The 13,582-nt window shown below is 44.2% G+C and overlaps 1 protein-coding gene across 1 annotated transcript; it reads right to left on the bottom strand.

Annotated features, from left to right (window-relative positions):
* Positions 1–1,086: 1,086 nt before the first annotated feature.
* On the bottom strand, positions 1,087–3,569 carry MELLADRAFT_77672 (uncharacterized protein; the record flags this gene model as incomplete). The annotated part of the gene is made up of 10 exons (XM_007409470.1): positions 1,087–1,359; positions 1,458–1,713; positions 1,819–1,844; positions 1,920–2,081; positions 2,160–2,238; positions 2,272–2,359; positions 2,451–2,676; positions 2,744–2,815; positions 2,881–2,961; positions 3,064–3,569. 10 exons carry the CDS (start codon positions 3,559–3,561, stop codon positions 1,249–1,251), a joined length of 1,599 nt encoding a protein of 532 aa, XP_007409532.1.
* Between the last annotated feature and the right edge of the window lie 10,013 nt (positions 3,570–13,582).

Here is a 13,582-nt window from a genome sequence, read left to right as displayed (position 1 = left end):
TATTGCTCCGCTCTGAAAAGTCATAGCTACACAAGATTTAGAGCGGAGCGATTTGGCCACTAACTATAGCTCCGGATCGCTCCGCTTGCAAAAATCGCGTTTATAGCGCAGCGGAGCGAAGCGCGGTGGTGTTGTCTCTGTCCTGTTCAAAAACATTTGTCCCCCACCAAAAAAATCAGACATCTGTCGGACATCCAAGTGTCCATGGTGTATGCAGGAAGCTCCAATCCAAGGAGCAAAAGAAAAACTAGATGGAAAAACATATTTCAATGAAAAACGTGGGCTAAGATTGGACTGAAGAGAAGTCAAAAGCGCGGTGAAGCCCAAACTCAAACAAGTCCCAGCTGGACCTAACCACTGACTGCCACCCTGATAGCTTTTTTATGCAAGTTAATCATTCAGGCGCCCAAACCGCAACTGTGTGAATTCTGCCACCACACTGTAAGACCTTTGATCTTCTTGAAATCATGAACTTTTTCAAATCAGTTTTTGTGTTTGTAATCAACGCGTGCTGCGTAACATTGCGCAGATGGATGTGAGCTAGACACCTTTCCGCAGGCCAGCATCTGTCAGCATCCAACCAAAGGGCGGACCTTAAGAAAACCTTGAAGTGATGTGAGTAGCTTGATGGATATAACACGACACATCACGATATGGCCTTTACCAACGCAGTTCCGGTTATTGACGTCTGACCTTGCAGATCTTGGCAGAGTGGTCAGCGGTCATCAGGTTTTCCCTCTTTCCCTTTTATAGGTCACTCATGTTGAACATCCAGCTAAGAAGTATATACCAAAGTTTATAGGAATTCAAGTTGCTCTCCCCACAGAGCAGAGCTTGTCACAGTTATATAGGTTTTAGAGGAGCTTCCCACATTCATCAAAGCAAATAGGTGACAGGCTCAGTTGGAATTGCTGACTTCAATGAGAAAGAGATGCGAGTAAGATATTTGATTGTAGTGTGCCATTCTCCCATGACAAGCATGGCGTGCACCCACAATTTCTAAGAAGATAACGCGCGTAACACAGCATCCCAATAAATCACACATCAACACTCTTGAGCGCATATAGCACACAGATAAAATGTCTTGTCAGAACTTTGGAACATTTTATGATTTTCATAATCAGATAAACTACCAATCAAATAAAGATGGTAGATGAAAACATGAGAAAGACATTGCAACAAAAAAGTAGTTCGAATAGCTTTTAATTCTTCTTCATCAGTGAGAAGTATAAGCTAATGGTGTCCATCTTAAACACCACCAGGGCTTGGTTGAATACTCTGAGGATTAGCTGACATGATACCTGCTGGGTCCAAATGAGCTTTGATTTGTTGAAGTTTTGGGTATTGATCGGAATAATACTGAAAGTGAAGGTTTGTAAGACAGAATTCTTTAGCAAAAGTATTGAAGCCTCCAGAGTACAGATCTTCATCGGGCTCTTTGGGGATTTCATGCTTACTCTGCTAGACCACTGTTCTTCAGTATAAGCACTATCCCTATAGTTTATATAACTTCTAGGAGATTTTTGACTATCGAACAAAGGTTTGGTAAAAGATTGTACAAAGCTGATTCCATCGCTCGGCCAAGCCCCAATATTGGTTGCATTTTTTAGCACTCCATCAGCTCTGAACACCAAAAGAGCCTTGGTGTGTGGGAATGCGTATGTCCCTTCATCTTTCGCTGTCATCTTACTGTTGTAGGATTCATATCCACCCCTGGCATATAGAAACGTAGATTCATAATCGACAATCAGCTAGTGGTTCATGACAACATCTTCCCTCAAATGTTTCAACACCTGGATTCAATGATTCTGCGCTTACCATAAATCAAAAAACTGCTGCATCCTCTGATTGCCATAGAGAAAAACACGAATCAGCTATCAGCGAAGGATTGTTGACCAGATGCCAGTAGTAGTACCCACAAAATCTATAGATTTCTTTTCTTCGCTCCTTGCCATCAGGTTTGACATGAACTCTTGGATCGTGTTATCTGGTATGGGCTCGAACGTCAACAGAGAGTTGGTATACGTCGCAGCACTAGGTCGAGTTGCTGGTGGGCCGTCAAGAGACCCTGAAAGCGTCACCTGTGGGTTCAAAGGAGAACCCCCGCATTGGGTGAGCTCTTGCAGACAAGAGAGACCAAAAAACGTCGTGTCACTTACCTCAGACTCGGCATACGTCACTGCTCTGCGTGGGAGAAACAAGAGGTGATTATTATCAGCCTTCAAAACTGAGCATAAGCTGTAAGACATAACACGTGGCTGGTACACGTACGTAGCATTTGCAACATCAGGTGGCGAGAGTTGGCTGAGTAGGGGTTTCATGATGTCTTCGAATTGTTTGATATCACCGTAGTATACCCCTGGAAACATCAAGGTAAGACATGCGCAAAAGTTGGTAATGTCATAGACTGAATGGCAGGACGTCACGAACAAAAAGCTGTGACTACAAACCTTCATATCTCACGTTACTTGGAAGGGCCGTTCCCAGTCGTATGTACAACTCAGGTGGCGCCTGATTTATACCGTAGTCTTGGAAAGCTTTGAAAGTCATTACTGATTGATTGAGTGTAGGTTTGTCCCATTGATACTTGTATGTCACTGGATTCGGGTACGCTTCAAAGACTTTGATATCAAGTGAGGTGATAATACCAAAACTTGAACCGGCACCCAACACGGCCTGTCGTGACAATACTCAGCACATTAAGGTAGCTGAGTGAATCTCGCGATATCAAGTGGAAGCTTACAAAGAAAATATCTGCATTCTCTTCAGCTGTTGCATGGGTAAGGTTGCCGTCTGGCAAGATTATATCGAGCGCCTGTGCAAGTGATGTATCATCAATAGATAGCACAGTCGCTCCTAGAGGCCCACACAGCAACTAACCACAACAGTGTCTAGGGTGCTTCCTATGAGCCTGGAGGCGGTACCCACAGCTCCGCCTATGGCAGAACCAACGATCCCGACCTATAGATAATAAAATGTGTGTTCAATAAGCAAAGGTCATTTTGATGACAAGAACTCAAGGTACAAAGACAAAAATACAATGGTGCGAGAATCGGAACTAACTTCCGAGCCTCTTGCGTGAGCCCACTGAAGGCCACCATTGTTGAGTAGAAAGACGGTCAACTCTCGCACTAGGACTCCACCACCGACTCGCACAACGCGAGGTGTCACCATCTGAATTTTCTTGAAGCTCTTCATGCTTACGACTACTGCACCGTCGGTGCCGCCTAGACCATAAGACACGAAAGAGTGACCGCCGCAGAGAGGTGAAAGTCGAGTCCCAGGAAAAAGCCTTGCACAAGCCATTACATCCTGAGCACTTTTGACATCCTTGGGCGTTATGACGGCTGCGGGAATAGGTGCAATTCTTAAATTATAAGGCTTTATCGCCTCCGTCCACTCTGGAGATTCTGGCGTTAAAAGCGGGTCTTCGATTGCCTTCAGGCATGATACTACGTCGGGATATTTGTTCTCCTGTTGTCGGTTCGCGAGCGTGTTATCATGAGAAGCCGTAAGGAGCTTCAAGTCAAGGATCAAAAGGAAGATTCGATAGAAAAACATATTTTGATGAGAAGTTGGGCTGAAGTTTGAACGCTGGGTCCAGAATAGATGGGGTGGAAGTCCATGCTGAAAGAGTTTATAATATACGTCGCATAAGGATTGAATTCGCACTCAGTGCCCAAACCGCAGTTAAGTCGTGCGAGCTTCATTACGCATGTCGAAAGGATCTCTTGACATATCATCACGCACGCGATTCAGCCGACATGATTGCCATTGAGATATCCTAGGCGCGCAACGGTGGGGACACGCAGGCCTATAGTGATTGGTGTGGCTTATGGCCCCATGGGCACGCGGATCAGTGGGAGGATCAATAGATGATGAGTGAGAACAGGCGCAGTTACCTATGTACTAGTGTACATGAAGTAAACGCATCAACCTTCATCAACCCTCTTGTGAATCTTCATTCATCGTGGATTCGTGACCGGACTTGCTCTGGCTGCGCGAAGTGATTATCTGACTGTGGAAGGAATTTAACGCGAGAGCATTTGAAGGGTTGCCAAGTTTTCTAGCAGATCGCAATTTGTAGCCGCTTGTACGCAGTGTTGTGTCACATGAGTTGTACACGACTGCGGCACAGCAGCTCTCACGCTGTTGCTACATAACAAAACTCTGTCTCATCTCTAACTTAACAGTCCCTCTCGGACAAACGTGTAGCTATCGAGGGAGGGGGACTTATACCTTGATAGAGACCAGGCGCAATTTCGTGTTCTTTTTGTTATCACGAAAATACGATATGTGGCTTGTTTTCCACTTTGTTTATGTTTTACGTCTCATATGGTAGTTAATTTGGACTTCGAAACGTGTTGTGCAGTCTACATAATCGACTATTCTTCTTGTCAAGCCTCATAAGGTTTGAGTGAGAACCACCAGGACCCACACCTCTGAAAACCAACGTTGTTGCACATCTCTACTTGATCTTGCATGCTTGAACCAAAACTGGAAGATTTTCAAAAAAATAGAAACTCGTATGTCTAAACTTGAATTTTTCTTACTATGCAAGCAGGTCTCATACGGATTTTCAAGCTGTTACCAATCAAAGAGTGCTTTATGTTGCATGTCTCTTCATTTGGGTTTCTTGGTGCCTGATTTTTGACGTGAAATGACGCCTCAAAGTTATGGATTTGGAGGAATCCTTGGAGAACTGGTTGTACCTGGTTTTCTGTGAAAGGTCAAGGAATGTATGATTGGGTATATATGTGCTATGCATATAGTGCTCTGGTGTTATCTTTCCTCGCAAGTCATAAAAATTGATATCCATCCTGATTGGTGTGTTTTTTCTACGCTGGGGAGATGAACTGTTATTGCTATGACAAATCCAAGATGCCATTGGTTGCAACAACTACATCAGGACAAAGGTCACATTGGGTGGAACATTCCAAAGATGACATGGGTTTAGATAGGTCAGCTTATGACACCCTGTTTACTCAAACTTAAAGGAACATACTTGAGCTTAAATGAAACTTGTGCAGTGATCCCAAATGCTAAATCCACCCGAAGTAGAATTTCAGGTAAGAAAGTGGGAAATTTGTGCCTGGACCTTATACCATGACTTTGGCGTATGAGTCACAGAATGAGTCACAGAAGTTTGGCTGGGGACTTTTTCAACGCTCCATATCTGTGTGTTCTGCAAACAGATATCCTTGTGACCAAAGAAAAAAGCTGTGTGCCCGCTTAATGTACACACATGTGTGTAGCCTGCTTCTAACTTGATTCAAAACTCACAGAGCACTGCAATTGTGAAGTTTGCAAAAAACACCAAAATCAGGCGGAAAGCTGACAAACTTGTCAGCCCTGAGTACATATGCATGTACCCAAAGACTAACTTGTAACATATAACCAACCCTTAAGAAACCTAATTACATTCAAATAAAGCTTAAAGAATATATGTAACATGTAATAAGACATGTACACACACTAATTACATATACATGTGCACTCAGAACCACATGTAATATGTAATAAAATATCAATTTCACCTCATACAGCTATTCCATTATATGCACCGCCAACATAGCTATCCTCGGATTACAAAATCTGAGGTATCCTCGGATGCAAAACCTCGGACAGAAGCTTCCCGAGGTTTTGATCCGACGTAATTCTCAGGGCAAAAAAATACCTCGGGCAAAAACCTCGGACAAGGTCTGTCCGAGGATTTGCCTCCGATGATGCCTCGGATTTCTCAACCCGAGGCATCTATGCTGGCAGTGATGTTGGACATTGAAAAGAAAAGAAAGTTTTTTATTACCCTAAAGAAGGTTAAACCTCAAAATTCACCACTGAAAACAAAACAATACAGTGTTTGCTGTGTTAAATCCAGTTAAAAACACAAGCTGTAACTTTTTCCATTTTTTCTCAAGCTCAAACATATAACAAAATAGTAGTAACTCAGTGTCAAGAGTTGAAATGCTTATACTACATAATATATTTGACACGTATATGTAATTAAGTATAAGTAATAATAACAATATTAACGGTTAATACTAAACTCCTGAACCATTGAATTTGTAGTGATATGAACAAATTACACTACGTTTAGGTTTATGTTATGAACTGGTTCTATTTCACTTGAGTGACATATTCACATTACATGTCACAAGCTCGAGAACCATCTTATAGTTGTAGATACATTGCCTGTACAGATTTTCCCTCATCCGACAATCCACATAGGAAGACTGGTAATAGATACAAATCCTCACCAGAACTCCCTTGACCCTCGTCGCCGAAAACCCCCAAGTCTGTCCATAACATATTGTCGGATCTATAGACGAGACTCAAGGACTATAGATAGATCACCAAGAAGAAACAAGTAGAATTGACTTAAATCGAAAGAAAACCGAACCTCAAGATTCAGAATACTAGCGAATCTCGACCTCATTAGAAAACCTTATCTAGATCTCAGAAATTCAAAGTTGAAAAGACCCAAGAAACTATTCGAAATCGAAAACCTTATTAACTAATCTGCATACGCTGAAACCGAATCCACCAGAACCTTATCTTACTTACTAAAAACTCTGTCGATCCCGACTGTGATCCCTGGACTAGCAAACGCAACCACGTCTCCATCTTACCGTGCTCCTTTAGAGGAGGAGGACTCTGATAGTGAAACTCCGATCCCTTTTCTCGACGCCGATTCTAGCCTTACCGGTAGCGAGATCGATATGTCTGACACCAACATGACCTCTCTCGAAGACATACAACGCAAGCTTGCGGAGCTTTCCACCTCATTGGCTGAAGAACGCCTGATGCGAGGACAAGCTGAAGCCAGATACCAGCAGTCCGAAGCTCGTTTAGCGGCGTTGGAATCCCGAGGCCCATCTGCACCTGCTGCAGCCACTCAACCACCCACTGCGCCACAGCCACCACCAGCTGAACCGGTCCTGAAGGGCCCCAAAGTCTCGACGCCCGATAAATTCAACGGCACTCGAGGCGAACCCGCAGAGATCTTTGCGAGTCAAGTCCAGCTCTATATGCTGGCACACCCCTACCTCTTCCCCGACGACCGAAGTAAGGTGGTTTTCTCGCTGTCTTACCTCACGGGAGCAGCCAGCAGTTGGGCGCAACCCTTGACAAAGGAGTTATTCGACCCCGCTACCGCCCACCTCGTAACCTTTGAACGCTTCGTTACAAATTTTAAAGCTATGTATTTCGATACTGAGAAGAAATCGAAGGCGGAACGCGCGCTGCGAAACTTATCGCAGAAGACCACCGTGGCCGCGTATACCCATGAATTTAACATTCACGCAACTTCTACTGGCTGGGAAACTCCGACGCTCATTAGTCAATACGAGCAAGGTTTGAAAAAGGAGATTAGAGTGGCAATGGTTATGACGCAAGAGGATTTCACGTCAATTGAACAAATCACTAATTTAGCTATCAAGATAGACAGTAAATTACACGGCGCGACCAACCCAACCTTCCATACGCCAAGCACGAGTGCAGGAATCTCAGACCCCAATGCCATGGATTTATCAGCCGCCTACGTTAGATTGTCCGAAGAGGAACGAGCACGACGTATGCGAGCGGGTTTATGCTTCCGCTGCAATGGCCAGGGTCACATCTCCAGCGCATGTCCCGATCGTAGAGCTAGTAGGAAAGGGAAGGGTCGAGGTGGTTATCAATCAAAAATAGCTGGATTGGAAATTAAAGTCGCAGAGTTGAGTAATCAGAGGGTGAATCATACCAGTAGTTTAGAAGGAGTAGGACGAGCTGAAACTTCAAAAAATGGAGAAGCTCAGGATTGAAGGTTGTGCCCATCCTGAGCCACCTGGAGAATTTGTCATCAATTAATGTGGGATCTAGTAGAATGAACTTGTGCAATACAAACGACCCGCGCATTTTTTTACACACCACATTATCCATGTCCCAAATTCCCCGAGCCACACCGTCCCAAACATTTCCCGCTACGTTCCTCATTGATTCAGGTGCTACGCACGATGTGCTCAGTGAATCATTTGCCTACCACGCTGGCTTGATAGCCGGTGCTGATCGACATGACCAATTGATCACTGGATTCGACGGCTCTGAGAGCCAATCTTCCTTCAAGACCCACCTTTTTATCAAATCCGACCCATTACCGACCCCATTCATCATTACAAGACTCAAAGACTCGTACGACGGCATACTTGGCATGCCATGGATCAAGAAAAACTTTCACCTGATTGACTGGAGTAAAAGTATGGTACACCCAGCCGAGACTCACGTTGCAACCACTTCATTGGTTTCGTATTGGCCGAAAACACCCTTATCTGGCCACTCGTTGGACCCCATGAGGGACGCTAGGCACAATTACGAGGGGATGTGTGTCAATTCTGACACGTTAGCATCCCCGCAATGTGAGTTCGAGAGTCCAGTTAATCCTAATCACCTTGAAACAGATGACAACCCTCTATCTCCCGATAGTTCCCCCCTTATCACGATTACACCCACCACGAACAACGAAAACCACGAACACATCACGACACAAGACCCGGATACGAGCATTGCGGCCGTAGTGAATACGGCCTCGTCCGTCCCGCCACAGAACCCCGACGATCCCAAGGAGGAGCCTCAGGGGCACGCAAGGAACAGTGACGAGGGGGCTAATGTCTTTTTAGATATATCAACGCCCCCGCAATGTGAGTTTATTACTGATTCCAACCCATGTTCAACCCGAACAGCTGGCAAGCCTGTTTCTCCCTTGAATAACACATCAATCCAGGTCACAGCAGCCAAGACGTCCTGGTCAACCTCAGCACGACTCGCCGCCGACAAAACGAAACTCGAACCCGTCAAAGCTCTAGAGGAAATTGTCCCGTCTAGGTATCATAGGCACTTACACATGTTTAGGAAGTCCAATGCCCAACGCCTACCCCCGAGACGCCGCTACGACTTTCGTGTCGAACTGATACCAGGAGCTCAACCGCAGGCTAGCAGGATAATTCCATTATCACCAGCCGAGGACGCTGCTTTGGAGGAATTGGTGAATTCAGGCTTAGCCAACGGGACTATCCGTCGAACCACTTCGCCATGGGCTGCCCCTGTGTTATTCACAGGGAAGAAGGACGGCAATCTGCGCCCTTGTTTTGATTACCGTAAGCTCAACGCCCTAACCGTCAAGAACAAATACCCACTACCGTTGACTATGGACTTAGTCGACAGTTTGCTGGATGCCGAAGACTTTACCAAGCTTGATATGCGCAATGCGTACGGTAATCTTCGAGTAGCAGAGGGTGATGAGGATAAACTGGCCTTTATATGCAAACAAGGCCAGTTTGCACCTCTGACTATGCCTTTTGGGCCAACAGGCGCCCCTGGTTATTTCCAATACTTTATTCAAGATATCTTATTGGGACGTATAGGTAAAGACACCGCGGCCTTCTTGGATGACATTATGATTTATACAAAGCCTAAAGTAGATCACGAAGGCGCTGTTGATGGCGTACTTGACGTCCTATCCAAGCATACACTCTGGCTGAAACCCGAAAAATGCGAGTTCTCGAAGAAGGAAATTGAATACCTTGGCCTTATTATCTCTAAGAATAAAATCAGAATGGACCCGACGAAAGTGAAAGCCGTCAAAGAATGGCCAGCACCCCAATCAGTATCTGAACTCCAACGCTTCATTGGATTCGCCAATTTTTACCGACGTTTCATTGACCAATTTTCAAGAACCACAAGACCACTTCATAATCTGACCAAGCTCAACGCGCACTATGTCTGGGATGAAAAATGCGAAAAAGCCTTTGAGAGCCTGAAGACCTCCTTCACCACCGCACCCGTACTGAAGATAGCCGATCCATACAAGCCGTTTACTCTGGAATGTGACTGCTCCGATTTTGCATTAGGAGCAGTGCTATCACAACGCAGCGAGGACGATGGAGAACTCCACCCAGTAGCTTACCTGTCCAGATCACTAGTCCAAGCTGAAAGGAACTACGAGATCTTTGATAAGGAACTACTGGCGATTGTCGCGTCTTTCAAAGAGTGGCGCCACTACCTGGAGGGAAACCCCAACCGCCTAGATGTGATAGTCTACACGGACCATCGTAACCTGGAGTCTTTCATGACAACCAAGCAGCTTACCCGCAGACAGGCTCGATGGGCGGAGACACTGGGCTGTTTCGATTTCGTGATTAAATTCCGACCCGGCAGTAAAGCTACCAAACCAGATGCCTTATCTAGAAGACCGGACCTGGCGCCTACTAACGAGGAAAAATTGACCTTTGGCCAGTTGTTAAGACCCGAAAACATCGGCCCAGACACGTTCCCGGTCGAGCTTGCTAGCGTAGAGGGGTTCTTCGAAGATGAAGTGGTTGCACTCGACAATTCTGAGCACTGGTTTGAGGTGGATGTATTGGGCATTGCTGAAACTGACACTAAGGCACCGGACATTCCTACGGATGATCAAATTATACAACGAATCAGAGACGCAAGCAAAGAGTGTGACAGGATAGGGGAACTGATGAACGCAACCTTGAACCCGATATCAGCCAAGACGAAAGCAGCTTTGAAGCATTACAAAGTACAAGATGGTATCCTCTACAACCAAGGTAGAATAGAGGTACCTGACGTCGACGACATCAAATACTCAATACTAAGAAGCAGACACGACTCATTGCTTGCGGGCCACCCAGGTCGAGCAAAGACTCTCGGATTGGTCAGGAGAAGCTTCATCTGGCCATCTCAGAAAGCGTACGTCAACAGGTACGTGGACGGTTGTGACTCTTGTCTAAGGGTTAAATCAACCACACAGAAACCCTTTGGGACTCTGGAGCCATTACCGATACCGGCTGGCCCGTGGACGGATATCTCATATGACCTTATCACCGGCCTCCCTGCATCAAACGGCTACGACAGCATATTAACCGTGGTGGATAGATTAACGAAAATGAGTCATTTCATTGCTTGTACTGAATCAATGTCGGCTGAAGACCTAGCAGATCTCATGATGAAGAACGTATGGAAGCTTCATGGAACTCCCAAGACAATAATCTCAGATAGGGGTAGTATTTTCATTTCACAGATCACGGAAGAAATTGACAAACGCCTAGGTATACGCCTTCACCCGTCAACCGCTTTCCACCCACGTACAGACGGTCAAAGCGAGATCGTCAATAAAGTAATCGAACAATATTTACGACATTTCGTTAAATATCGACAAGACGATTGGGAAAGTCTACTGCCCACAGCTGAGTTCTCGTATAACAACAAAGACCATGAATCCACGGGCATTTCACCGTTTAAAGCTAACTATGGATTTAACCCATCATTCAACAAAGTACCATCAGCTGAACAGTGTGTGCCAGCAGTAGAGAAGAGGATGCAAACACTCGCCGAAGTGCAATCTGAATTAAATCAATGTTTAGAATTAACTCAAGAGAAGATGAAAGAACAATTTGACAAAAGAGTACAACAAACACCAAGATGGGAAGTAGGAGACCAAGTCTGGTTGAACGGACGAAACATTTCGACAACTAGGCCAAGCCCAAAATTAGAAAATAGATGGCTAGGTCCTTTCTTCATTATCCAAAAGATATCAAATTCTACTTATAAATTGAATCTCCCTCTTTCCATGAAAAGCGTCCATCCTGTATTTCATGTCTCTGTACTCAGGAAACATAACCCGGATACAATACATCAACGAAAACAACCCCCAGTCGAACCAATCATAATACAGGATGAAGAAGAATGGGAAGTCAACGAGATACTAGATTGTAGAAGAAGGTACAACAAGAAGGAATACTTTGTGAGTTGGAAAGGATTTGGCAAGGAAAACAATTCATGGGAACCCGAAATCAACCTCAAGAATAGTCAAGATTTAGTTAATGAGTTTAATTTAAAATATCCCGACGCAACAAATAAGTACAAAAGGAGAAGGCTGAAGAAGTGAGAGGGCTATGCTTTTTCCCACTGGGTTTTTTAACGCAGCCCGTGGAAAGAATGCAGAGCTTGCAAGAGGAAGCTTGGGCATTAAAGGGGGGATAATGTTATGAACTGGTTCTATTTCACTTGAGTGACATATTCACATTACATGTCACAAGCTCGAGAACCATCTTATAGTTGTAGATACATTGCCTGTACAGATTTTCCCTCATCCGACAATCCACATAGGAAGACTGGTAATAGATACAAATCCTCACCAGAACTCCCTTGACCCTCGTCGCCGAAAACCCCCAAGTCTGTCCATAACAGTTTAGAGAGGAGAGTATATAAACCTCCCCTCTCTCAGCCTTCAAGCAGGATCCCCCAAGCATTTTATTAAACACCTCTTTTCAAGAACCCTTTAAAGTTCATTTGAAGTACATAATCAAAAGTCTTATAATTATAAGACTAGTGATTCACTTCATATCTTTAAAGTAGTTTCCTGACTAAAAGATAAAGTAGTTTCATTCTTCATTCCTTGGGTCCCCTACTTTCCCTAAGTAGACTCTTTAGAGGTTAGTGACACCGCGGGAATCATTGAGTTAAAAACCCGATTGAGCAGAATTGCAGTGTCCGAGTCCGCAACTTGTCTCAATCAAGGATCTAGTTCACATTACGTTCACAATACGTTCACAAGTTGCCCTTGAGCTGTAATCACGTGGGACCGGTCAGGCTTCAGCCTTTGCCATCATCCTGACTCCATTGGATTTAAGGATGCCACAGTCATCAAATCTGGATTTGCCAAACATTCTTGAAGGCATGTCTATGGCAAGCGTAAATAGAGAGGACAGGGAATGTACTATGAAAGACACTTGTCAGTCTGGAAGGGGCCTTTGTATGTCTCATGACAAAGGGTTATCAGAGAAACCCAAGGGAAACTTGTGAACGTATTGTCAACATAATGTGAACTAGATCCGCAATTGAGACAAGTTGCGGACTTGGACACCACAATTCTGCTCAATCGGGGTTTGAACTCAATGATTCCCATGGTGTGACCTATATCAACTCACAGGTTAGTGTACAATTGAACAACTGCAAGTTGGTGACTTTAGAACAACTAGACTGGTGACCTATACCTCACTCTTTAATCTGTTACCATAAAGATTGAAGGAGGGCCTTGGATCCAGCCTTCTTACTTGATAATAATTGTCAATTATATTACAAACCTCCTTTTAAGGAGTCATCGAACTGTAGTCTGTCTGGATTTATTCAAACAGACTATTAGTCTTTCACTTTTTCTTCTTTATTTCAATTTGTAAATACAGCTATTTTGTTATACGTTGGACATCAAGAAAAAAGAAAGTTTTTTGCTACCCTAGAAAAGATTAAACCTCAAAATTCACCACTGAAAGATACAGTGTTTTCTGTGTTAAATCCGGTCAAAAACACGAGCTGTAACTTTTTCCATTTTTTCTTGAGGTCCAACATATAAGGAAATAGCTGTACTACTTATTTGAAATAAAGAATAGAATTTCCTCATTACAATAAACATTTTCCAAATTTAGTGAGCATAGAGTACTCTTTTGAATACCCTACCCTCACAAAACCTGTCAAAAGCTCACACCAAACATGGTGAAATGTTACACAAAAACCAATTCTTCAAGTCTGTTTTTGAGGGCTT

This window comes from Melampsora larici-populina (genome assembly GCF_000204055.1).
Source record: "Melampsora larici-populina 98AG31 unplaced genomic scaffold MELLAscaffold_16, whole genome shotgun sequence".
Taxonomy (NCBI): domain Eukaryota; kingdom Fungi; phylum Basidiomycota; class Pucciniomycetes; order Pucciniales; family Melampsoraceae; genus Melampsora; species Melampsora laricis-populina.
This window is presented reverse-complemented; position numbering and strand designations above follow the sequence as displayed.